The 27,765-nt window shown below is 43.4% G+C and overlaps 1 protein-coding gene across 2 annotated transcripts in view; it reads left to right on the top strand.

Annotated features, from left to right (window-relative positions):
- Positions 1–27,765, top strand: part of acbd6 (acyl-CoA binding domain containing 6) — a 65,006-nt gene that overhangs the window by 4,893 nt on the left and 32,348 nt on the right. Inside the window, exons 4-6 of one of the 2 annotated variants that reach the window (XM_029707308.1) lie at positions 3,396–3,466; positions 6,798–6,903; positions 12,085–12,174. In XM_029707308.1, the coding sequence (XP_029563168.1) occupies positions 3,396–3,466; positions 6,798–6,903; positions 12,085–12,174 (267 nt within the window). The remainder of the gene's footprint in view (positions 1–3,395; positions 3,467–6,797; positions 6,904–12,084; positions 12,175–27,765) is intronic. The other variant, XM_029707309.1, reaches the window with a different exon arrangement.

The following is a 27,765-nucleotide window of genomic DNA, read 5'->3' as shown; positions in this document are numbered from 1 at the left end:
GGCACCCGCGCTCTAGCCAACAGCTCGCAGATACAGTGTGGGTAGGCTAGTCTACATGATCAGATTATTATGGATAAGAGCAACAATATTTTTGTCAAACAGCAGCCAAGCATCGATCATCATGTCACCAGAATAACACCCTCGATATTTATTGGAAAGGAGCATCAAGATCATCGTGCACTTTGACAACCTGTGAAGTTTATCATCATTTATTTAATCTGTAGCCTAATAAACAACATGGTTTCCTGATTCGTAGTGTGAGGACCACACGTCATATCATCGCGTGACTCCAAGTTATGATGGTTATTACGGTGCCTTCAGAAAATATTCATACCGCTTATTTCACATTTTGTTGTTACAGCCTGAATTTAAAATGGATTAAATGATTTTTTTACGCACAATACCCCATAATGACAAAGTGGGAAAATGTTTTTAGAAATTTGTGCAAACGTACGCTACCGTTCAAAAGTTTGGGGTCACTTAGAAATGTCCTTGTTTTTTAAAGAAAAGCAAAAGATTTTTGTCCATTTAAAATAACATCAAATTGAATTACAGAGTTCCTCTGTCCAGTGTCTGTGTTATTTTGCCATTTTAATATTTTCTTTTTATTGGCCAGTCTGCGGTATGGCTTTTTCTTTGCAACATTCTTTGCTGGTAAGGCCAGCATCCCGGAGTCGCCTCTTCACTGTTGACGTTGAGACTAGTGTTTTGCGGGTACTATTTAATGAAGCTGCCAGTTGAGGACTTGTGAGGTGTCTGTTTCTCAAACTATACACTCAAATGTACTTGTCCTCTTGCTCAGTTGTGCACCAGGGCCTCCCAGTCTACTTTCTATTTTGGTTAGAGACAGTTTGTACTGTTCTGTGAAGGGAGTAGTACACAGCATTGTACAAGATCTTCAGTTTCTTGGCAATTTCTCACATTGAATAGCTTTCATTACTCAGAACAAGAATAGACTGATGCGTTTCAGAAGAAAGTTCTTTGTTTCTGGCCATTTTGAGCCTGTAACCGAACCCACAAATGCTGATGCTCCAGATACTCAACTAGTCTAAAAAAGGACAGTTTTATTGCTACTTTAATTAGCACAACAATTTTCAGCTGTGCTAACATAATTACAAAAGGGTTTTCTAATGATCAATTAGCCTTTTAAAATGATTAACTTGGATTAGCTAACACAACGTGCCATTGGAACACAGGAGTGATGGTTGCTGATAATGGGCCTCTATACGCCTATGTAGATATTCCATTAAAATTCAGCCGTTTCCAGCTACAATAGTTATTTACAACATTAACAATGTCTACACTGTATTTCTGATCTTGATGTTATTTTAATGGACACATTTTTTTGTTTTTCTTTTAAAAACAAGGACTTTTCTAAGTGCCCCCAAACTTTTGAACAGTAGTGTATAAAAAATGAAATACAGAAGTATCTCATGTATACAAGTATTCACACTCCTGAGTCCATAATTTGTAGAAGCACCTTTGACGGCGAATACAGCTTTGAGTCATCTTGTTATGTCTGTGTCAGCTTTGCACATCTGGATTTGGGGATTTTCTCCCATTCTTCCTTGCAGATTTTCTCAAGCTCTTAAGTTAGATGGGGAGTGGCGGTGAACAGCAATCCTCAAGTCTTTCCACAGATATTCAAGTCTGGGCTTTGGCTGGGCTACTCACCATGCTTCACGGTAGGGATGGTGTTAGACGGGTGATGAGCTGTTGGAGACCACTGTGCACACTATAAATAGTTGTATATCCTTACCCAGATATATGCCTCAACACAATTCTCTCAGAGATATACGAACAGTTACATGGACTTTATGTTATAGTTTCTGCTCTGACATGCTGTAACACAAAAAAATGCGGAATAAGTCAAGAGGTATGAATGCTTTCTAAAGGCACTGTATATCAATATTTGCGCATAAAGAGTTTTCCAAAGCCATTTCTCGCGTAATACATTTTACAGACACAAAAAGATCCCACCATGTCGAATGAACACATTGTCATTATTTATAAAATTGTACCAAAACTTCCTGTTTCCATTAAAGCTGTCATGATTTTTTTAGACTACTGCATAAAAACTGTGGATGGGAACGTGGAAATGGGAAGGAGGGGCTGCAAAAAGGTTGTTTGTGTTTCAATAAACCAGTCCCTCCTTTTGAAGTATTTAATTTCCAGCATGGGTAGGGTATGGTTTGATACAACTGATGCAGAATAGTTTTTATATCGTTTGTTCTGACCTCTATTTATCAAGGCTGAGGAAAGTACCAACATGAGAGAAACACAAATGCACTTTTCGTCCCCAATGAAAATTCAGCACAAAGCAGATATGTCCCCTTCTCTGTCCTCAAAGGAGAGATTTAGAGTGATGTTTAGCGGTGTGACATAAAAGCCTGTCACCCGTCCTGTTGTAGCTAGTGCCTTCCATCCGCCTCTCTCCTTCTCCGTCCGTCCTGCTACAATGTGAGTGTCAGCAGGCATCAGTGGCCTGCGAGCCAGCCTGACACGTCCCTTTCTCTGGCGCTGCCATCGGGACCAATACGTGCTGACAAGGCCCCCAGCGTGGCACAATGCCAGGAGAAGGCAAATGCACAAATGCCCCTCTGAAAAGGATGTGATTGTATTAGTGTTAACAAAGTGCACGGACTCTATTCTTACCAAGGTCCAGACAAACAGATTTAGGAGAGGCTGGATGGGGATGAAGGCAGCAGAAACAATAGTCCGTTTTTGACCTCTCTCCTATTTTTTTTTTTTGTAATAGTTGGATGCACTAGCTTTACATTATAAAAGGAAGTGCATCAACTAATATTCAGAAATGACATCTGATTTGTTAGTTGTCTTGTGTGAGTCACTGTGGAAGAGAAAATAGAACAGGCTATACTAGAGCTGTTGTATCCATGCAGGCTATGATGGTTTACCGTTACAGCATGTATTATCAGGTCAGACGTTTTTCAGAAAATAGGGAAAGCTAAAATAGCTGGAATTATTTTGAGCAGTTAAAATGTACTCAAAGCTGACCTTTTAGATAGAACTATTACCCATGTTTTGGAGTCACGTCTAAACAATATGTGAGAGCATCGTGACTAGGTGAAACTATTTCTGTCTGTGAATAGGGAAATTCATTCTCCCAGTGGCTCTTTTGTTGTCCATTGTATGGCACAGTGTGCTTGTTTTAGGTGGGGAGAAGAGTGCACTGTTATACTGGATAACTAGGTAGGGGAATACTGAGCTGTCCTTAGAGCACAATAGTGTGGCACGCACCGCTACAGACTCGCTGTTATTACAAGAGGTGAAGGGGGTATTATGTCAAATGTGTTATTCATAGTGTAAGATATTGGTGCAGTTGTCTGACCCCTTTCAATGAATGTCTGGATGTAATTTTTAGTTTCTTGTTCCAGGAGAGAAGAGATCGTAGGACAGGATTTGGAGGCCCAGCAGTCAGTTCCCTCTACCAAGAAGAAATGATCAGGTACGTCACACGGACAGACAGACACACGGACGGACAGACACACGGACGGACAGACACACGGACGGACAGACACACGGACGGACAGACACACGGACGGACAGACACACGGACGGACAGACACACGGACGGACAGACACACGGACGGACAGACACACGGACGGACAGACACGGACGGACAGACACACGGACGGACGGACGGACAGACACGGACGGACGGACGGACAGACACGGACGGACGGACGGACGGACGGACGGACAGCCACGGACGGACGGACAGACACAGACGGACGGACAGACACGGACGGACAGACACGGACGGACGGACGGACGGACGGATAAGACACGGACAGACACGGACGGACGGACGGACAGACACGGACGGACGGACAGACACACACAGACGGACGGACAGACACCGACGGACGGACAGACACCGACGGACGGACACACAGACAGACTAACAGTATCAGAGACAAACTTCTGCACTGAGCCCTGAGTGTCAGAAGTTCCTCTGCAGACTGTAAATTGTTGTGGGGACGTGAGACAGTCCTGATTTATGTCAATTCTATTCACTCCCCTTACGGAAACCCTCAGAATCTTGTTCACCCCTAAACACCACCTTGTTTCTGGAAAAATTGCTATTTTAGTCATTTAAATGAGGGCTGAATCCAGCAAGTTTTCCCCTAAATGATCCTCATTAGTATGCATGTGTTGAAGAGAGGTGGCCTGAGAAGCGCCTGCCTTTAATTAGTTTTTTGTTAGCGTGGTGAAATGAGAGAGTGGTGAGTATAGCACGCTGCCGTGTGGGCTCCCCTGGCGACGCCCCTCTAGATGATAGCCAATGGGGATGCTCCATGGGGACAGGAAGTCATTAACCTTCCCCCTCAGCGAGGTTTTTCTCGGGTGTATGCCGCTCCAAACTGTTACACTCACTGGTTCGCTGAATATCCAATTTTCCCCTCTCAGTACAGGGAGACCCTCTCCATATGAACTACTCTGCCTTTTCAAGCAGCTGTTTTTCACTGAGTTAATTGCATCCTCTTTGCTCATTTTCTGCTCCGAGTCGGGTAGCTATGTGTGGAATGTGTATTGACAAAAGTAGGATTGATTGGCGATATCCCGAAGATAAGGAAGTCTGTTGCTTGTGATGGAATAGATTTTTGTGAGCTACACTTGTAATCCTCACAGATTGTGAAAAGGCTCTGATCAACATCAGACTTATTGTTAGCTGATTGGCATTCTAGACCACTTGGCTGGAGAGTCCCAGCGAGTGTGAGTTTTCTCATTGCCACTCATAGCGCTTTGTTGTAGCCTGTGTGTTTTGTGTGTGTGTTGCCCATGGTGTGTGTGTGTGTGAGTGACCTCCCTATAAGAATGTGTGTGATTAATGGTAGAACTGTTGAAGTAATCTGTAGTGGTCTGGCTGTGTTGGGAGATGAGTGTTCTCCTGCTGAAGGGCTGGCATGCATGCAGGCTGATTGATGAGGGGGAAATCTGTCAGTATGCCGGGCTGGGCTGTGGAGTAGGATTGTGTTGTATGAGGCTGGTGTGTGTCAGTGAGCTGGGCACCAGAACTGTTGTATGAAGCTGATGTGGGTTTTACTCATGCAGGGGGGTGTGGTGGATGACAGTATGGTGTTCAGGGGTCGTGACACCAAATCCATAATTACAGTAATTGATTAGTTACACAGTAGTTACAACATCCACATGACATCACAGTGGCGCATGCACACAGTGCCTTACAGTTAAGGCTTCCACATGCTTCGGTTCGGCTCTCATACTCCCATAAAAGACCGTCGCTTGAAAAAACAGAAAACACGTCAATAGTAGTAGGCCAGTCATACACACATCAGGGATGATAACTGGCCCCTCTCTCTCCCCCTACCCCACTCTCTCTCCCCCCACCCAACTCTCTCCCCCCACCCCACTCTCTCCCCCCACCCCACTCTCTCCCCCCACCCCACTCTCTCCCCCCACCCAACTCTCTCCCCCCACCCCACTCTCTCCCCCAGCTGGTAGTCAGCTGTGGTTAACCAGGCACTGGGGATGACAGAGTAGCCTGTGACCTTCCCAGCATGCCGTGCGGTGGGTGGTGCTGATTATGTCGTTTATCAGGGCACCATTAATCGTGTGTGTGCTTTCGGCCGGAGGGGTGGCCGGCAGCCGTGAGGCCAAACCCTCGCCGGCCAGCGCAGCCTGACTGATAAGCTCTGCCATTGATTAGTTGCTGTGGGAGACTGATGGTGCCCACGTGGCAGGGACACTGGGTCAGCGCTGCGATCACCAGAGAAGGGGAGGGGCTGAATGTGTCCTCGCATGTAACCTTATTCTGTTCACCTGGAATAAGCTGTTTATAAACCAACGTGTGATACAGAGGCACAAGACAAGCATCAGGAACAAAGGCAGAGAGGGCTCCACAGTGCTCTGTTTAACACTGTTGCTATTTTAGGCTACATTTTGAGTTTCTGACACCCTACCTATCCTCTAATTATTTGATAATCCTACCTGTTATTCAGATACTTCAAAACACGAAGCAGAACCACTGCTGCCCTGTATCCTAATCATTTCTCAGTTCCCCTCATAACCCATAGTGTTAATCCCTGCCAGCCTGTCCTCCACTGGGCCTGGGACTGGGTTGCTTTCTGTCAGACAATGGAAACTAAATGCAATTAATCAGGACCCCTGCATGGATAAGAGGGGAAGACGTAAATATCTAAACGAGATTTAGCCCCTTCCCAGTATGCTTCCACTCTACCCTCACCCCACCTGGCGTGGCTTCATACCAGGAGGTGATTAGGTGGGATATAATTCGAGCTAGTGTGGCGTACCTACCGTACAGCAGCTCCCCCAGGGATGACCCACCAGGGATGACCCACCAGGGATGAGCAGGAGGAAATGTTATGTTTACCCCACCCAACCTGTCAACCCTGTGTTTGGAGGGGGGGTGTTTACCTCACCCACACCTGGCCCTCAAACAGCCAAACACACCGTTTTTTCCAGCCAAACAAAATGCACAGCTGACGACAGTGTGTTCCACTCCTCTCCTATGGGGCCAAGAAACAGAACGTTTCCCATTCACCTGACAATACTCAATATATTGGCATATGTATTCATATCCAGATTTGTTAATGACAAGATTTCAATAAGATTATTCAATAAGACTTATACATTTCATTCAGATGTAGATTTCTGATTAGCCGTGTGTGTGGTGGTGGTGTTATTGATTGTTTTCGCTGAGAAGTACAATTCCCTGAAGAACAGGTGTCTCTTCCTAGTTCCTTCACTTCAATGCATTGGTACTCTGATGCTTTTTCTTACTCTCCCCTCACAGGGAAGAAGACAAGAACATCTTTGACTACTGCAGAGAAAACAACATAGAGCACATTACCACGGCTATCAGTTCCAAGAAAGTGGATGTCAACGCAAAAGATGAAGAGGTAAGTGACATCCTGTCCTCTTTTTAAACAAAACATGTTATTCATCCCAAACCTGCTCATTTGCAGTATGGTACAATATTCCCCCTTAGCTCCATCGTCTTTGGCCTCAAATTTACTATACTGCTCAAAGAAATAAAGGGAACACTAAAATAACACATCCTAGATCTGAATGAATGAAATAATCTTATTAAATACTTTTTTCTTTATATAGTTGAATGTGCTGACAACAAAATCACACAAAAATAATCAATGGAAATCCAATTTATCAACCCATGGAGGTCTTGATTTTGAGTCACACTCAAAATGAAAATGGAAAACCACACTACAGGCTGAACCAACTTTGATGTAATGTCCTTAAAACAAGTCAAAATGAGGCTCAGTAGTGTGTGTGGCCTCCACGTGCCTGTATGACCTCCCTACAATGCCTGGGCATGCTCCTGATGAGGTGGCGGATGGTGTCCTGAGGCATCTCCTCCCAGACCTGGACTAAAGCATCCGCCAACTCCTGGACAGTCTGTGGTGCAACGTGGCGTTGGTGGATGGAGCGAGACATGATGTCCCAGATGTGCTCAATTGGATTCAGGTCTGGGGAACGGGCGGGCCAGTCCATAGCATCAATGCCTTCCTCTTGCAGGAACTGCTGACACACTCCAGCCACATGAGGTCTAGCATTGTATTGCATTAGGAGGAACCCAGGGCCAACCGCACCAGCATATGGTCTCACAAGGGGTCTGAGGATCTCATCTCGGTACCTAATGGCAGTCAGGCTACCTCTGGCGAGCACATGGAGGGCTGTGCGGCCCCCCAAAGAAATGCCACCCCACACCATGACTGACCCACCGCCAAACCGGTCATGCTGGAGGATGTTGCAGGCAGCAGAACATTCTCCACGGCGTCTCCAGACTCTGTCACGTCTGTCACGTGCTCAGTGTGAACCTGCTTTCATCTGTGAAGAGCACAGGGCGCCAGTGGCGAATTTGCCAATCTTGGTGTTCTCTGGCAAATACCAAACGTCCTGCACGGTGTTGGGCTGTAAGCACAACCCCCACCTGTGGACGTCGGGCCCTCATACCACCCTCATGGAGTCTGTTTCTGACCGTTTGAGCAGACGCATGCACATTTGTGGCCTGCTGGAGGTCATTTTGCAGGGCTCTGGCAGTGATCCTCCTGCTCCTCTTTGCACAAAGGCGGAGGTAGCGGTCCTGCTGCTGGGTTGTTGCACTCCTACGGCCTCCTCCACGTCTCCTGATGTACTGGCCTGTCTCCTGGTAGCGCCTCCATGCTCTGGACACTATGCTGACAGACACAGCAAACCTTCTTGCCACAGCTCGCATTGATGTGCCATCCTGGATGAGCTGCACTACCTGAGCCACTTGTGTGGGTTGTAGACTCCGTCTCATGCTACCACTAGAGTGAAAGCACCGCCAGCATTCAAAAGTGACCAAACCATCAGCCAGGAAGCATAGGAACTGAGAAGTGGTCTGTGGTCCCCACCTGCAGAACCACTCCTTTATTGGGGGTGTCTTGCTAATTGCCTATAATTTCCACCTGTTGTCTATTCCATTTGCACAACAGCATGTGAAATTTATTGTCAATCAGTGTTGCTTCCTAAGTGGACAGTTTGATTTCACAGAAGTGTGATTGACTTGGAGTTACATTGTGTTGTTTAAGTGTTCCCTTTATTTTTTTGAGCAGTGTATTAGTCCATGTGAACTCCTCACAGCAATATCTCAGATCTATGGGAGAAGCCCAGCTCTTTGACCCCAAATCTATTCATCTGCTCTTTATTCATTTATCACAGAGGGCAAATGCCTTAGTTCCTCTTTCATCACAGCAATTCTTCAAATGAGGAACCAGTTGGTGCATCAGCAGCCATGGCAGATGGTGGTGTTCTTTGTGGGGCCACTCCAGCATTATTTACCAGTGGACTGCAGGTCCTCAATACAACCAGCAGAGGGCACTAGTGAAGTTCCGTCCACCCCCTGAGGTGATTCATTTCAGATAGGCAACCAGCTGAGAGAGTAGAACTGGGACGATAAACCAAATATTGTCGATACCGACAACTTATCGGAGGCATTTTGCTGATATTGTTCATTACGATAAGTAGCATATACTAGAGAAATGTGAAGTTTGAAATGAAATCATTTTGCTAATATAGGTGATTGTTAATGGGACAATTGATGGCTACAACCATCAGACTAGTTGTAGTAGTTTAAAGGATAATAAAATAAAAAAAAAGTGGTGCACATTAATGTTATAAACTTAGCGTTCTATTATCGTTATTGCATCAATTCAGGCAATTTTGAGAGAGAGATCTGATTGAATAGATTAACATGTCCTACCGTCTTCTCTCTTTGTTTAGGTTCAATTTGGTGATAAATCTCGCTAGGTAAAAGTATAAACACAGCCTGGCTTTGTACGTTTAGCCTATGTTCAAGAGTCAACAGTAACAGCCACAGACTGTTTTTTAAGTACAGATTCATATTTTGCCATTTATATAATTCAAGTTTTGCTCTACCAAGGACCTTGTGTTCTCTACTTGCGCTAATTGGAATATGCCATAATTGAATGTCCCACTAGTATCCTCCAAAGTCATATCTAGAGACTGTATAAATGACTCTTGTTTCCACTGTTAACTGACGTCTCCCAGTATTAGTGACTTAGTAGACTGTTCTTCATCAGAATGTTCTGTTGTTATGTTTTCAGCAGTGGGGGATATTGGCACTTTAATTCAGGGTGATATGAGCCTGGGGGATGGCCTCTGACCCCTGGGGTGGCTGGTCCTCTGACCCCTGGTGTGGCTGGTTCTCTGACTCCCCTCCAGAGGCCAAAGGCATTAGCTGTAATGTACAGTGCAGGCGTGGGGCGAATGGGGAAATAATCCTAATGATGGGGAAAATAGATCAGGGAGCCCCGCCGCGTCCTTATGGCTCACTGAGGCCATCTCATTACTGTTGGGGGGACGGTGGCATGGGGGCCACGCCGCAGGTATACATCATACACACCAGCCATAAGCCTGGGATCAATCACACATGCTGTGAGCAAGGCCCACACAGCTTTATTCACTACACAGGAACAGACTGGTATTGTACAGCACTAGCTACACACTGGGCTGAGACACTGTACCGTATGTCTAGTACACTACCCAGAGCTGAACACAGGACTGATTCTAGACACTGACTACAGTGACTAATATACCCCGGTACTGGAGAGTATGAATACAGTCTAGTCAGTCTTTACTAACAGAATCTCCCTCATGAATTTGTCTCCTTCACTCTGAATAATCATGAGATATGTTTTGCCTATTACTACTGTGTAGTGTACAAGCGACTGTCCCAGCAGACTCTATGGGTGAAGCGTCCCCACATCCACACAGGTCTCCACATGCCACCTCTAACCACCAATCCCATGTACCCCAACAATGGAGGGCTGGATTTCATGTTGTAATACCGCCCAAGGAACTCCTCTTTTCCCTTTCTCTATTTCTCTCTTTCTCTCAGGGACCAAATCCCCCCATTCAATTAGAGCCAATTGAGCTGACAGGTCCCCTCCCACTAAGACTGAGGAGCAGGCAGCGACTGAGGAGAGTGCCCTTTTAGGCCCATGTAGACATGTCTGTTGTGTGTTACCGTGGGTGCGAGTCAAAGCACCTGTCACGGCTCCTGGAAGTGGCTAATCCCCCAGTACACAGGGAGCCTAGCTTAGCACTTTAGAACAGAGAGGTTCAGGCCATCCCTAACCTTCTATTATAAAAAGTGCCAGCAGCGCTGATTCCTGGTGGATGATTTCCAGTAGGGTTTTCTTATTTTGTTGTTATCTCAGACAAGTAAGAGTGCTATGTTCCTCCTTACGATAAATGGTTATTTCAAATATTTTTGGGGTCCATGAAAATGCTCTTTTATCCAACCAGACATCTCAATGGTGTACTTTTTGAGAGCATTGGGCAGTCTTTGTCTGAGAACCAATCCAGTAGAGAGGTTAAAGTGAAAGTTCACTCTTTTCCAAAACATAGTTCTCTTGAGAGTATATACAGAAAGTTCTGGAGTGGAATGAATATATGAGGAGAAACACTAACCAATAACAATCAGAGGGGCACACCAAAAACAGAGAAAAAACACAGGGGTATTTAGGCTCCCGCCTCTCTCATAAATATCAATTTCAACATACAGCCGTGGTGATCAATATAATTTAAGCGATAGAATAGGACTTAGAGAGTTTGCTTTATCTAATTGCCTAAACTGAAAAATGATCTCCCTGTGGTGGTTGTATTAGAGTAAGGGGTTTGGAGCTAAGGAGAGGAGGGGAGAGAGGGTGTGGGGGCTGATCAAGGGGATGCTCTCGTTTTGTCCACAGCATCCCATCAATCAACTCTAAGGACTCTGTCGGCCATCCGCAATTTGTCCCTGAGCTCCAGGACCAGCCCCCTCCACGTCCCCAACCCCCCTACACACACTCGTGTATATATATACACACACACACACACACACACACACACACACACACACACACACACACACACACACACACACACACACACACACACACACACACACACACACACACACACAGACCCCTCCTGCTGGTGAAGAGGCAGAGCAGAGCTCATTCTGTCACCACCTCGTTTTATAGTTGGGATCTGAAGGCTCTGAGTTATAAATTGTAGTGCATCATTATATTTTTTTAAGCTGAGAAATCTATTGTGTAGTTAACTTTGGCGCCGTGCATAACAGAAGGGAATAGATGGTTCTATTAGAGGTGAGGAGGGATTGGGCCTCCATCCATCTCACTGAATGCTCCAGCAGGTCCCCACGCTGCATTTACATATCTCTGTGTGGTCAGACGCCCCACACACACTGTCACTATCCATGCCAGCTGTAGTCCATTGACTAGGCAACCTTACTAAGTACTGTACCTACCGGTAGTGCTTTAGTTTTCTTTCTCCTCTTGAGAAAATGTATCGTAGATCAAGAGTTAGGATTTACAATAGATGGTGTGTAATCAAGTACTGACATTTTACCTAAGACAAAAACGATGATCATATTTGATTCAGTATCTTGCCTCCTCAACTCATTAGCTACTCCAATGATGGCTAACAATACCCGCTGCACTTTGAACTACCTGCTCATGTATTGTATAATGTGTTAGTGCAGGAATAAAGAGGCACACCTCTGTGTGTTCCAGGGCCGGAATTTGCTGCACTGGGCCTGTGACAGAGGACACAAAGACCTGGTGTCTGTGTTACTGCAGAACAGTGCTGGCATTAACAGTCAGGTGAGTCTCTCACACACATACACAGACATCTGGGGATAGGGATCAAGGGGCACTTGATGCAGAAGTTCACGGGGTCAGATATTTTAGGAGATTTAAAGATTTCTGTGAGATTCACAATTGTGTTAAGAGGGGCATGACACCGACACAGTACACTCTGTCAACAGCCCACCACACACCTCCAGTTTACACAGTACACTCTGTCAACAGCCCACCACACACCTCCAGTTTATACAGTACACTCTGTCAACAGCCCACCACACATCTCCAGTTTATACAGTACACTCTGTCAACAGCCCACCACACACCTCCAGTTTATACAGTACACTCTGTCAACAGCCCACCACACACCTCCAGTTTACACAGTACACTCTGTCAACAGCCCACCACACACCTCCAGTTTATACAGTACACTCTGTCAACAGCCCACCACACACCTCCAGTTTACACAGTACACTCTGTCAACAGCCCACCACACACCTCCAGTTTACACAGTACACTCTGTCAACAGCCCACCACACACCTCCAGTTTACACAGTACACTCTGTCAACAGCCCACCACACACCTCCAGTTTCCACAGTACACTCTGTCAACAGCCCACCACACACCTCCAGTTTATACAGTACACTCTGTCAACAGCCCACCACACACCTCCAGTTTACACAGTACACTCTGTCAACAGCCCACCACACACCTCCAGTTTATACAGTACACTCTGTCAACAGCCCACCACACACCTCCAGTTTATACAGTACACTCTGTCAACAGCCCACCACACACCTCCAGTTTACACAGTACACTCTGTCAACAGCCCACCACACACCTCCAGTTTACACAGTACACTCTGTCAACAGCCCACCACCACTCCAGTTTATTTTACTACACACCAGAAAGTAAATCGTCTGTATCCATGGAGGCCTAGTTTCTGTGGCTGGCCCAGGGGACTATAGGCCCGGTGACACACTCCCTAGAACCCTCTGAGCAGGTCTACTGTAATTCACTTTGTAATATCGACAAATCCCATGGGGTTTATCCAACACAGTAAGCAGGTAGACGTTGTTTAGTGACCTGGCTGTGGGGAGAAAAACCCTGAACGCCATTCAGGTTTAGAGGCAGGCAGCTTTGTCTTAAGCTGGCTGAACGATGCATTAATACTGTGGTGCATACAGTTGTGGGGCCAGGGGCTTTACTGCCCCACGGTAAGACAAATCAATTGGAAGTAATCAGGCAAATTGTTTGCATTATACAACCCATATAATCAGAACATTTGCAAATGACTTTCTTTTTTTGGCCTTGAACCTTTTTTTGTGTGGATGAAAACCAGAGCGCTGGCTTATAGAGAATTATCTTGGTCTGTCTAGCAGTGGCTATGGTCATGGTTTACAATAAAACATTACTACTTAAATGGAGGCATGTAAAATGCTGCATTGTAATTATAGAGAAGTGGAGCCTCTCTCTAAAGCCCATTGTAACATGTACTGTATTTAGCCTTCATTTATGAATAATAACAGTAGTTACAATAACAGTACACTGATATAAAAAAAAGTGGTTAAATATGGTCAAATGTAATACCTGTACATCTCTGGCATCTCGGATGAATTTCAGACACATGCTCTGGGAGTATGTGTGCAATATGCATAGCTATACACATGCATACTATTTCCTAGTGTAGGTACCAGTAAGTGTAATTGAATGGCAGACAGTCCTTATTAAGACACAGTGCGAGAGGTCACACAGCAGTCCCTTTCAGGCCATTAGGACCCCAACGGTCATGTCTAGATGGGATACATCTTTTTCTTCTAACATGCTGCCTAAGTTCTCCTAAACCTGCCACGAAAGTCAATTTTGACAAAAGCTGTGTCCCTTCTAGACAAAACCCAATCTTCTTTCTGTGGTCAGGAGTACCCAGTCAGCTGCCAGAGGGTAGATATTAAGGCAACTGGATTTTTGCACAATAATTATTGAGATCAGGCTTACGAGATGGCGTGGGGGTGGCCGAAAGGAAATACGACTAGCTAAATCATACAACAGTCTCTGCCAAATGATCATACAATGTAAACCCCACGTAACTTAGAGTCGATGGGGATATAAAGCCTGCTACTTGTTATTACATTCTATTAGATTGCTGTTCTCAGTCACTTTCTGGCCATGCTGAAATAGACTAGATGCCTTGGATGCTACATGCCTTTTCGCTGTTAAACTGGCAAACATACATGTGGTAATAGTAACGTAGTAGGTATGTACAGTAGTAGGTTTGACATATACAGTGGGGTCTGACATTATTGACGCCGTTGATAAAGATGAGCAACAATGACTGTATCAAATAAATAATACAAATACTGAGAATGATTGTATGCTCCATAAAATGGGGAAATTATATTATTTTATTCTAACACAATTGCTCAGAGAAATAGATTTTGTTTAACAAGTAAGATCATACCCCCAAGACATGCTAATCTCCCCTGTTATTGGTAATGGTGAACGGTTAGCATGTCGTGGGGGTATGATCTTTGACCCTCTGTAACTTTGTCACTCAACAATATTCATGATTGAATCAGGATTATCCGTAATCATGGTAGCATCCACATCAATGTAGAAGTGTTTAGAAACATATTCTATTCTTATTTATAATGAAAGTGACTCAACTTACACAATACATTTATTTCTCATTAATTACCATTGGGCACAAAATAATCTGAAACACAACCAAAACGAACAGCAAATGCATCCAACAAGTTTGTAGAGTCACAAGCTTGATGTAGTCATTGCGTGCGCCTGAAATTGAGTGTCTTAAATAATCCCGCTGCCCCCCCTCCTCACAGCCTTTAGGGAACTGTCTCTCGCACTTGACTCTTTTTTTCCCCCCTTACTATCTCTGACTTTGATGATGGCTACTTTATTGAGGAAAAATGTACTTACTGTGATATGTGCTTGTCCCACCTACTGTAGCCATTTTAAGATGAAATCAGTAAGTTGTTCTGGATAAGAGCGTCTGCTAAATGACTAAAATGTCAAATGTAATATGGGACCAAATAACTAAACGTATGAATAGTTTATTTATAAGAATCTTTAGGGGTGTCTAATTCTGACCCCTACCTTTTTTGAGAGAAAAAAAGTATTACCTGTTAAAAAATATATAATTCTCTGAGAAATTGTATTAGTATAACATAATATCCCAATTTTGGGGGCATACAATATAGCTCAGTATTAGAATTATACAATTTATACTGTCTTTTTTTCCCATCTTTATCAAGGATGTTAATAATTTTGGAGCCCACTGTCAGGGCCAGCTCTAGCCTTTTTGGGGGCCCTAAGCAAGATTTGGTATCAAACTTGCACCTTGTGTATTCTACTATTCTAACTTTCAATAGTAAGTTGACACCCTGATGGAGGGTTGTGGCGGCCTGGGGCCCTAAGCGACCACTTATGCCTGGAGCCGGCCCTGCCCACTGTGTGTGTGTGTGTGTGTGTGTGTGTGTGTAAACACTCAGCAAAAAAATAAACGTCCCTTTTTCAGGACCCTGTCTTTCAAAGATAATTCGTAAAATCCAAATAACTTCACAGATCTTCATTGTAAAGGGTTTAAACACTGTTTCCCATGCTTGTTCAATGAACCATAAACAATTAATGAACATGCACCTGCGGAACGGTCGTTAAGACACTAACAGCTTACAGACAGACGGTAGGCAATTAAGGTCATAGTTATGAAAACTTAGGACACTAAAGAGGCCTTTCTACTGACTCTGGAAAAACACCAAAAGAAAGATGCCCAGGGTCCCTGCTCATCTGTGTGAACGTGCCTTAGGCATGCTGCAAGGAGGCATGAGGACTGCAGATGTGGCCAGGGCAATAAATTGCAATGTCCGTACTGTGAGACGCCTAAGACAGCGCTACAGGACGGACAGCTGATAGTCCTCGCAGTGGCAGAACACGTGTAACAACACCTGCACAGGATCGGTACATCCGAACATCACATCTGCGGGACAGGTACAGGATGGCAACAACAACTGCCCGAGTTACACCAGGAACGCACAATCCCTCCATCAGTGCTCAGACTGTCCGCAATAGGCTGAGAGAGGTTGGACTGAGGGCTTGTAGGCCTGTTGTAAGGCAGGTCCTCACCAGACATCACCGGCAATAACGTCGCCTATGGGCACAAACCCACCGTCGCTGGACCAGACAGGACTGCTCTTCACTGACGAGTTGCGGTTTTGTCTCACCAGGGGTGATGGTCGGATTCGTGTTTATTGTTGAAGGAATGAGTGTTATACCGAGGATGGTACTCTGGAGCGGGATCGATTTGGTGGTGGAGGGTCCATCAATCTCAACGCTGTATGTTACAGGGAAGACATCCTCCTCCCTCATGTAGTACCCTTCCTGCAGGCTCATCCTGACATGACCCTCCAGCATGACAATGCCACCAGCCATACTGCTCGTTCTGTGTGTGTGATTTCCTGCAAGACCGGAATGTCAGTGTTCTGCCATGGCCAGCGAAGAGCCTGGATCTCAATCCCATTGAGCACGTCTGGGACCTGTTGGATCGGAGGGTGAGGGCTAGGGCCATTCCCCCCCAGAAATGTCTGGGAACTTGCAGGTGCCTTGGTGGAAGAGTGGGGTAACATCTCACAGCAAGAACTGGCAAATCTGGTGCAATCCATAAGGAGGAGATGCACTGCAGTACTTAATGCAGCTGGTGGCCACACCAGGTACTGACTGTTACTTTTGATTTTGACCCCCCCCTTTGTTGAGGGACACATTATTCAATTTCTGTTAGTCACATGTCTGGAACTTGTTCAGTTTATGTCTCAGTTGTTGAATCTTACAAATATTTCACATGTTTAGTTTGCTGAAAATAAGCACAGTTGACAGTGAGAGGACATTTCTTTTTTTGCTGAGTATATATATATATAAACTCAGCAAAAAAAGAAATGTGTGTGTGTGTGTGTGTGTGTGTGTGTGTGTGTGTGTGTGTGTGTGTGTGTGTGTGTATGTATATATATATATATATATATATATATATATATATATATACACACACACACACACACACACACACACACACACACACACAGTGCCTACGGAAAATATATATACAGTTGAAGTCGGAAGTTTACATACACCTTAGCCAAATACATTAAAACTCAGTTTTTCACAATTCCTGACATTTTATCCTAGTAAAAATGCCCTGTCTTAGGTCAGTTAGAATCACCACTTTATTTTAAGAATGTGAAATGTCAGAATAATAGTAGAGAGAATTTTTTATTTTAGCTTTTATTTATTTCATCACATTCCCAGTAGGTCAGAAGTTTACATACACTCAATTAGTATTTGGTAGCATTGCCTTTAAATTTAACTTGGGTCAAACATTTCGGGTAGCCTTCCACAAGCTTCCCACAATAAGTTGGGTGAATTTTGGCCCATTCCTCCTGACAGAGCTGATGTAACCGAGTCAGGTTTGTAGGCCTCCTTGCTCGCACATGATTTTTCAGTTCTGCCTACAAATCTTCTGTAGGATTGAGGTCAGGGCTTTGTGATGGCTACTTCAATACCTTGACTTTGTTGTCCTTAAGCCATTTTGCCACAACTTTGGAAGTATGCTTGGGGTCATTGTCCATTTGGAAGACCCATTTGCGACCAAGCTTTAACTTCCTGACTGATGTCTTGAGAGATGTTGCTTCAATATATCCACATAATATTCCTTCCTCATGAAGCCATCTATCTTGTGAAGTGCACAAATCAATACTTTGTTAGAGCCACCTTTTGCAGAAATTACAGCTGCAAGCCTCTTGGGGTATGTCTCTATAAACTTGGCACATCTTGCCACTGGGATTTTTGCCCATTCTTCAAGGCAAAACTGCTCCAGCTCCTTCGAGTTGGATGGGTTCCGCTGGTGTACAGCAATCTTTAAGTCATACCACAGATTCTCAATTGGATTGAGGTCTGGGCTTTGACTAGGCCATTCCAAGACATTTAAATGTTTCCCCTTAAACCACTCGATTGTTACTTTAGCAGTATGCTTAGGGTCATTGTCCTGCTGGAAGGTGAACCTCCGTCGCAGTCTCAAATCTCTGGAAGACTGAAATTTCCCTGTATTTAGCACCATCCATCGTTCCTTCAATTCGAACCAGTTTCCCAGGCAAAAACATCCCCACCACTGTTTGCATATTTTTTTCTTTAAGCAATGGCTTTTTTCTGGCCACTCTTCAGTAAAGCCCAGCTCTGTGGAGTGTACGGCTTAAAGTGGTCCTATGGACAGATACTCCAATCTCCGCTGTGGAGCTTTGCAGCTCCTTCAGGGTTATCTTTGGTCTCTCTTTGTTGCCTCTCTGATTAATACCCTCCTTGCCTGGTTTTGGTGGGCGGCCCTCTCTTGGCAGGTTTGTTGTGGTGCCATATTCTTTCCATTTTTTAATAATGGATTTAATGGTGCCCAGTGGGATGTTCAAAGTTTCTGAAAAACAATGTACAACCCAACCCTGATCTGTACTTCTCCACAACTTGGTCCCTGACCTGTTTGGAAAGCTCCTTGGTCTTCATGGTGCCGCTTGCTTGGTGGTGCGCCTTGCTTGGTGGTGCGCCTTGCTTGGTGGTGCGCCTTGCTTAGTTGTGTTGCAGACTCTGGGGCCTTTCAGAACAGGTGTGTGTATATATACTGAGATTATGTGACAGATCATGTGACACTTAAATAAAGTCCACCTGTGTGCAATCTAACTAATTATTTGACTTCTGAAGGTAATTGGTTGCACCAGATCTTATTTAGGGGCTTCATAGCAAAGGGGTGAATACATATGCGCACACCACTTTTCCGTTTATAATTTTTGTCTTTTTTTCATTTCATTTCACCAATTTGGACTATATTGTGAATGTCCATTACATGAAATCCAATAAAAATCTATTTAAATTTCAGGTTGTAATGCAACAAAATAGGAAAAACGCCAAGGGGGATGAATACTTTTGCAAGGCACTGTAGGTGGTGGTATACAGAAGATAGCCCTATTTGGTAAAAGACCAAGTCCATATTATGGCAAGAACAGCTCAAATAAGCAAAGAGAAACGACAGTCCATCATTACTTTAAGACATGAAGGTCAGTCAATAAGGAACATTTCAAGAACTTTGAAGGTTTCTTGAAGTGCAGTCGCAAAAACCATCAAGCGTTATGATGAAACTAGCTCTCATGAGGACCGCCACAGGAAAGGAAGACCCAGATTTACCTCTGCTGCAGAGGATACGTTCATTAGAGTTACCAGCCTCAGAAATTGCACCCCAAATAAATGCTTCACAAAGTTCAAGTAACAGACACATCTCAACATCAACTGTTCAGAGGAGACTGTGTGGATCAGGCCTTCATGGTCGAATTGCTGCAAAGAAAACACTACTTAAGGACACCAATAATAAGAGACTTGCTTGGACCAAGAAACACGAGCAATGGACATTAGACTGTGGAAATTTGTCCTTTGGTCTGATGTGTCCAAATTTGCGATTTTTGCTTCCAACTGGCGTGTCTTTGTGAAACTTAGGGTAGGTGAACGGATGATCTCCACATGTGTGGTTCCCACCATGAAGCATGGAGGAGGAGGTGTAATGGTGTGGGAGGGCTTTGCTGGTGACACTGTCTGTGATTTATTTAGAATTCAAGGCACACTTAACCAGCATGGCTACCACAGAGTTCTGCAGCGATACGCCATCCCATCTGGTTTGCGCTTAGAGGGACTATCATTTGTTCTTCAACAGGACAATGACCCGACACACTTCCAGGCTGTGTAAGGGCCTCCACAATCACCTGACCTCAACCCAATTGAGATGGTTTGGGATGAGTTGGATGGCAGAGTGAAGGAAAAGCAGCCAACAAGTGCCCAGCATATGTGGGAACTCCTTCAAGACTGTTGGAAAAGCATTCCAGGTGAAGCTGATTGAGAGAATGCCAAGAGTGTGCAAAGCTGTCATCAAGGCAAAGGGTGGCTACTTTGAGGAATCTCAAATATAAAATATATTTTGATTTGTTTAACACTTTTTTGGTCTCTACATGAATCCATATGTATTATTTCATAGTTTTGATGTCTTCACTATTCTACAATGTAGAAAATTTAACAAAAAATAAAAATAAAACTTCAATGAGTAAGTAGTGTAGTGGTTGTGTGTGTGTGTGTGTGTGTGTGTGTGTATATATATATATATATATATGTGCAGTGAATTATAATATGTATAATTATATATATCATTGGCAGAATATCAAAGAATTTAAATTGTAAATGGTCCCGTGAATGTGAAAAGTCTCCACCATTTTACGTTCTCACATTCCTTTTGTCTGTGTATGATAGGCAGTAGAGGATGTTTGGTATTGGTTTTTTGGGGGTATTGGATATCCCAGTAATCTGAACTGACCTCTGCCAACTGCCGTTAAATAAAGATAAAAGTGATTTATGTTTAATTTGTTGATTAAATAACAAACAACCAAAAATGCGTTCAGTGAAAATCGTTGAAAATTAATCAACTGATTGTTTCAGGGGATGTCCAAAACCGGTAACCTGCATTATGGACTGTTTGCTTCTAATCTGGGATCAGAAGGGACTACAATAGGTAGCTCTGTCCATGAATACCCAGATCAACTGTATACCACCTGTCATCAGCAGAATGCCTCACACTGGCCCTTAACCACCGTATCACTGCTTCTCTACTGCACTTTAACAAATGAACCCCAGAAACTGGGCCGGATGGCAGAAGTAGGGTACCGTGTTTGTGAAGTCAGAAGCATAACTCAGTTATTTTATGTGGGCTGACATTTAGTGTACTGCATTGTAATAAAGGCACATCCAAATATCCTCAAAATTCCATTATTTGTGAGGAGAGATAAACATGATCATTTAGTTTACAGGAATGTGAAAGTTGAAAAAAGTCCTTAAGAGTCTTGATGCATCCGGGCGTCAATCTAAGTAACATAATAAAAAAATCCCCATCAAAATCCATCAGTTTAAGCTACAGATATCTCAATCCACTGCAACTGCCTATGTCGGCCTTCCATACAGTATCTGCGGTGAAAGGTGGCAGAGTTATAGCGGTGTTTGTCAGACCACGAAAACGACTGTAGCGTCTGAACAGACGCCTACAAACGAATACCACTCTATGGAAATGGGAGACTCACAAACACACAATGTTATCCTTTTTGTTATGTCATAGTTTGGATGTCTTCACTATTATTCTAAAAATAAAGAAAAACCCTTGAATGAGTAGGTGTGTCCAAACTTTTGACTGGTACTGTATATGCAGTGCCTTCAGAAAATAATCACACCACTTGACTCTTTCCACATTTTGTTGTTACATCTTGAATTTAAAATGTATTAAATTATTAATTATGTTTTTAGAAATTTTTACAAATTCATTAAAAATTAATAGCTGAAATGTCTTGAGTTAAGTATTCAAATAAAATGTTATTGGTTGCGTACACATACAGTTGAAGTCGGAAGTTTACATACACTTAGGTTGGAGTCATTAAAACTCGTTTTTCAACCACTCCACACATTTCTTGCTAACAAACTATAGTTTTGGCAAGTCGGTTAGGGCATCTACTTTGTGTATGACACAAGTAATTTTTCCAACAATTGTTTACAGACAGATTATTTCACTTATCACTGTATCACAATTCCAGTGGGTCAGAAGTTTACATACACTATGTTGACTGTGCCTTTTAAACAGCTTGGAAAATTCCAGAAAATTATGTAATGGCTTTAGAAGCTTCATTTGAGTCAATTGGAGGTGTAACTGTGGATGTATTTCAAGGCCTACTGTGACGACCCTCCCACTCTGTCTGCTGTATTTTCTCTCTTTGCTCTTGTTCCTTATTAGGATGCCAGTGGGGGGAGTTGGAAGGGTCGTCAGCTAGATGGGAAACACCTGGGCTCGGGTGTGTCCCAGGATAAAGACACCTCTTCCACAGTCATTGGGGAGTCTCTCTCCACGCAGACACTTTGTTGATTTTGGTTGTGTAGTTTTGTGGCTTTTTGGTTATTTGCTTTGGCACCTTTCAACACCCTGCATTATTACATTCAGGTATGCAAAACACTCACTTACACTACTGATTACTGATTACACATGCCATTGTTAATTACTTAGTTACTTTATTTAATAAATATATATTTTTGTTACTCCTTGTCTCCACGTTGTCTCCCTTTTGTTGCGAACTCTGAGCCGGTTCGTAACACTACCTTCAAATGCAGTGCCTCTTTGCTTGACATCATGGGAAAATCAAAAGAAATCAGCCAAGACCTCAGAAACAAATTGTAGACCTCCACAAGTCTGGTTCATCCTTGGGAGCAATTTCCAAATGCCTGAAGGTACTACGTTCATCTGTACATACAATAGTACGTAGGTATAAACACCATGGAACAATGCAGCCGTCATACCGCTCAGGAAGGAGAATGAACGTACTTTGGTGCAAAAAGTGCAATTCAATCCCAGAACAACAGCAAAGGACCTTGTGAAGATGCTGGCGGAAACAGGTACAAAAGTATCTATATCCACAGTAAAACCAGTCCTATATCGACATAACCTGAAAGGCCGCTCAGCAAGGAAGAAGCCACTGCTCCAAAACCGCCATTAAAAAAGCCAGGGTACAAAGAAGCATGGGTACAAAGATCGTACTTTTTGGAAATCTCCTCTGGTCTGATGAAACAATAATTGGCCATAATGACCATCGTTATGTTTGGAGGGAAAAGGGGGAGGCTTGCAAGCCGAAGAACAACATCCCAACCGTGAAGCACGGGGGTGGCAGCATCATGTTGTGGGGGATCTTTGCTGCAGGAGGGACTGGTGCACTTCACAAAATAGATGGCATCATGAGGTAGGAAAATTATGTGGATATATTGAAGCAACATCTCTCAAGACATCAGTCAGGAAGTTAAAGCTTGGTCGCAAATGGGTCTTCCAAATGGACAATGACCCCAAGCATATTTCTAAAGTTGTGGCAAAATGGCTTAAGGACAACAAAGTCAAGGTATTGGAGTGGCCATCACAAAGCTTTGACCTCAATCTTATGGAAAATTTGGTGGCAGAACTGAAAAAGTGTGTGCGAGCAAGGAGGCCTACAAACCTGACTCAGTTACACCAGCTCTGTCAGGAGGAATGGGCCAAAATTCACCCAACTTATTGTGGGAAGCTTGTGGAAGGCTACCCAAAACGTTTGACCCAAGTTAAACAATTTAAAGGCAATGCTACCAAATACTAATTGAGTGTATGTAAACTTCTGACCCACTGGGAATGTGATGAAAGAAATAAAAGCTGAAATAAATCATTCTTTCTCCTATTATTCTGGCATTTCACATTCTTAGGATCACCACTTTATTTTAACTGACCTAAAACAGGGAATTTGTACTAGGATTAAATGTCAGGAATTGTGAAAAACTGCGTTTAAATGTATTTGGCTAAGGTGTATGTAAACTTACGACTTCAACTGTATCTACTTCAACTGTATTTAGCAGATTTTCAGAAGGCTTTCAACTGTCAATCACCACATCCTCATCGGCAGACTCAATAGCCTTGGTTTCTCAAATGATTGCCTCGCCTGGTTCACCAACTACTTCTCCGATAGAGTTCAGTGTGTCAAATCGGAGGGCCTGTTGTCCAGGCCTCTGGCAGTCTCTATGGGGGTGCCATAGGGTTCAATTCTTGGGCCGACTCTTTTCTCTGTATACATCAATGATGTCGCTCTTGCTGCTGGTGAGTCTCTGATCCACCTCTACGCAGACGACACCATTCTGTATACTTCTGGCCCTTCTTTGGACTCTGTGTTAACTACCCTCCAGACGAGCTTCAATGCCATACAACTTTTCTTCCGTGGCCTCCAACTGCTCTTAAATACAAGCAAAACTAAATGCATGCTCTTCAACCGATTGCTGCCTGCACCTGCCCGCCCATCCAGCATCACTACTCTGGACGGTTCTGACTTAGAATATGTAGACAACTACAAATACCTAGGTGTCTGGTTAGACTGTAAACTCTCCTTCCAGACTCACATCAAACATCTCCAATCCAAAGTTAAATCTAGAATTGGCTTCCTATTTCGCAACAAAGCATCTTTCACTCATGCTGCCAAACATACCCTCGTAAAACTGACCACCATCCTACCGATCCTCGACTTCGGCGATGTCATTTACAAAATAGCCTCCAATACCCTATTCAATAAATTGGATGCAGTCTATCACAGTGCCATCCGTTTTGTCACCAAAGCTCCATATACTACCCACCACTGCGACCTGTACGCTCCGTTGGCTGGCCCTCGCTTCATACTCGTCGCCAAACCTACTGGCTCCAGGTCATCTACAAAACACTGCTAGGTAAAGTTCCCCCTTATCTCAGCTCGCTGGTCACCATAGCAGCACCCACCTGTAGCACGCGCTCCAGCAGGTATATCTCTCTGGTCACCCCCAAAGCCAATTCCTCCTTCGGCCGCCTCTCCTTCCAGTTCTCTGCTGCCAATGATTGGAACGAACTACAAAAATCTCTAAAACTGGAAAAACTTATCTCCCTCACTAGCTTTAAGCACCAGCTGTCAGAGCAGCTCACAGATTACTGCACCTGTACATAGCCCATCTATAATTTAGCCCAAACAACTACCTCTTCCCCTACTGTATTTATTTATTTATTTATTTAGCTCCTTTGCACCCCATTATTTGTATTTCTACTTTGCACTTTCTTCCACTGCAAATCTACCATTCCAGAGTTTTACTTGCTATATTGTATTTACTTCGCCACCATGGCCTTTTTTGCCTTTACCTCCCTTATCTCACCTCATTTGCTCACTTTGTATATAGACTTATTTTTCTACTATATTATTGACTGTATGTTTGTTTTACTCCATGTGTAACTCTGTGTTGTTGTATGTGTCAATCTGCTTGCTTTATCTTGGCCAGGTCGCAATTGTAAATGAGAACTTGTTCTCAACTTGCCTACCTGGTTAAATAAAGGTGAAATAAAAATAAATAAAATTAAATGTTATTGCAGGTGTAGTGAAATGCTTATGCCAACAGTGCAATAATAGCTGACAATACAAAACAATACACTCAAATGTAATGTCAGAGTCTGGGATATAAATGTTCAGTATGTATACACTACCGGTCAAAAGTTAACACCTACTCATTCAAGGGTTTTTTTCTTCATTTTTACTATTTTCTACATTGTAGAATAATAGTGAAGACATCAAACTATGAAATAACACACATGGAATGTATTAACCAAAAAAGTGTTAAACAAATCAAAATATATTTGAGATTCTTCAAATAGCCACCCTTTGCCTTGATGACAGCTTTGCACACTCATAGCATTCTCTCAACCAGCTTCACCTGGAATGCTTTTCCAACAGTCTTGAAGGAGTTCCCACATATACTGAGCACTTGTTGGCTGCTTTTCCTTCACTCTGCTGTCCAACTCATCCAAAATCATCTCAATTGGGTTGAGGTTGGGTGATTGTGGAGGCCAGGTCATCTGATGCAGCACTCATCACTCTCCTTGGTAAAATAGCCCTTCCACAGCCTGGAGGTGTGTTGAGTCATTGTCTTGTTGAAAAACAAATGATAGTCCCACGAAGCCCAAACCAGAATGCTGTGGTATCCATGCTGGTTAAGTGTGCCTTGGATTCTAAATCAATCACAGACACTGTCACCAAAAAAGCACCCCCACACCATAACACCTCCTCCTCCATGCTTTACGGTGGGAAATACACCTGCGGAGATCATCTGTTCACCCACACCCCGTCTCACAAAGAGACGGCGGTCGGAAACAAAATTCTCACATTTGGAATCCAGACCAAAGAACAAATTTCCACCGGTCTAATGTCCATTGCCCGTGTTTCTTGGCCCAACCAAGTCTTTTCTTCTTATTGGTGTCCTTTAGTAGTGGTTTCTTTGCAGCAATTTGGCCATGAAGGCCTGATTCACACAGTCTCCTCTGCAGGGGTAACTCTGGGTCTTCCTTTCCTGTGGCGGTCCTCATGAGAGCCAGTTTCATCATAGGCTTGATGGTTTTTGCGATTGCACTTGAAGAAACTTTCAAAGTTCTTGAAATGTTCCGTATTGACGGACCTTTATGTCTTAAAATAATGGACTGTCGTTTCTCTTTGCTTATTTGAGCTGTTCTTGACATAATATGGACTTGGTCTTTTACCAAATAGGGCTATCTTCTGTATACCAACCCTACCTTGTCACAACACAACTGATTGGCTCAAACGCATTAAGAAGGAAAGAAATTCCACAAATTAACTTTTAACAAGGCACAAATCAAATGTTATTTGTCACATGCGCCGAATACAACAGGTGTAGACCTTACTGTTTACTTACAAGCCCTTAACCAACAATGCAGTTTTAAGAAAAAAAGTGTTAAAGTATTTACTAAAATAAACTGAGGTAAAAAATAAATAGATCAAATAAAAATGTATTCCAGGTGACTACCTCATGAAGCTGGTTGAGAGAATGCCAAGAGTGTGCAAAGCTCTCATCAATGCAAAGGGTGGCTACTTTGAGGAATCTCAAATATAAAATTTATTTTGGTTTGTTTAACACTTTTCTGGTCTCTACATGATTCCATATGTGTTATTTCATAGTTTTGATGTCATCACTATTATTCTACAATGTAGAAAATAGTAAAAATAAAGAAGAACCCTTGAATGAGTAGGTGTGTCCAACCTTTTGACTGGTACTGTATATGTTTTTTAATTTTCGGGATGGAAAAATGTATTCAGTTTAAACTTAAAGGACTAAAACCAGATATAAAGTATGTAGAAAAGATAATGGACCTACAGTGCATTCGGAAATTTTTCGGACCCCTTGACTTTTTCCACATTTTGTTAAAATGTGAAGTAAAAACTGTTTTTTAGACATGCTTGCAAATGTATTACATTTTTAAAAAATGTTTATATCTCATTTACATAAGTATTCAGACCCTTTGCTTTGAGAGTTGAAGTTGAGAACAGGTGCATCCTGTTTCCATTGATCATCCGTGAGATGTTTCTACAACTTGGAGTCTACCTGTGGTTAATTCAATTGATTGGACATGATTTGGAAAGGCACACACCTGTCTATGTAAGGTCCCACAGTTGACTGCATGTCAGTGCAAAAACCAAGCCATGAGGTCAAAGGAATTGTCTGCAGAGCTCAGAGACAGGATTGTGTCGAAGCACAGATCTGGGAAAGGGTACCAAAACATTTCTGCAGCATTGAAGGTCCCCAAGAACACATCATTCTTAAATGGAAGAAGTTTTGAACCACTCAGACTCAGGGAGGTGACCAAGAACCCAATGGTTACTATGACAGACCTCCAGAGTTCCTCTGTGGAGATGGTTGTCCTTCTGGAAGGTTCTCCCATCTCTGCAATACTCCACCAATCAGGCCTATATGGTAGAGTGGCCAGACAGAAGCCACTCTTCAGTAAAAGACACATGACAAACCACTTGGAGTTTGCCAAAAGGCACCTGAAGGACTTTCAGACCATGAGAAACAAGGTTCTCTGGTCTGATGAAACCAAGATTGAACTCTTTGGTCTGAATGCCAAGCGTCACGTCTGGAGAAAACATGGCACTATCCCTACGGTGAAGCATGGTGGTGGCAGC

The sequence above is a fragment of the Salmo trutta genome, chromosome 22 (assembly GCF_901001165.1).
Source record: "Salmo trutta chromosome 22, fSalTru1.1, whole genome shotgun sequence".
NCBI lineage: Eukaryota > Metazoa > Chordata > Actinopteri > Salmoniformes > Salmonidae > Salmo > Salmo trutta.
The sequence above is the reverse complement of the archived record's forward strand: the minus strand, read 5'-3'. Positions and strand labels throughout refer to the sequence as shown.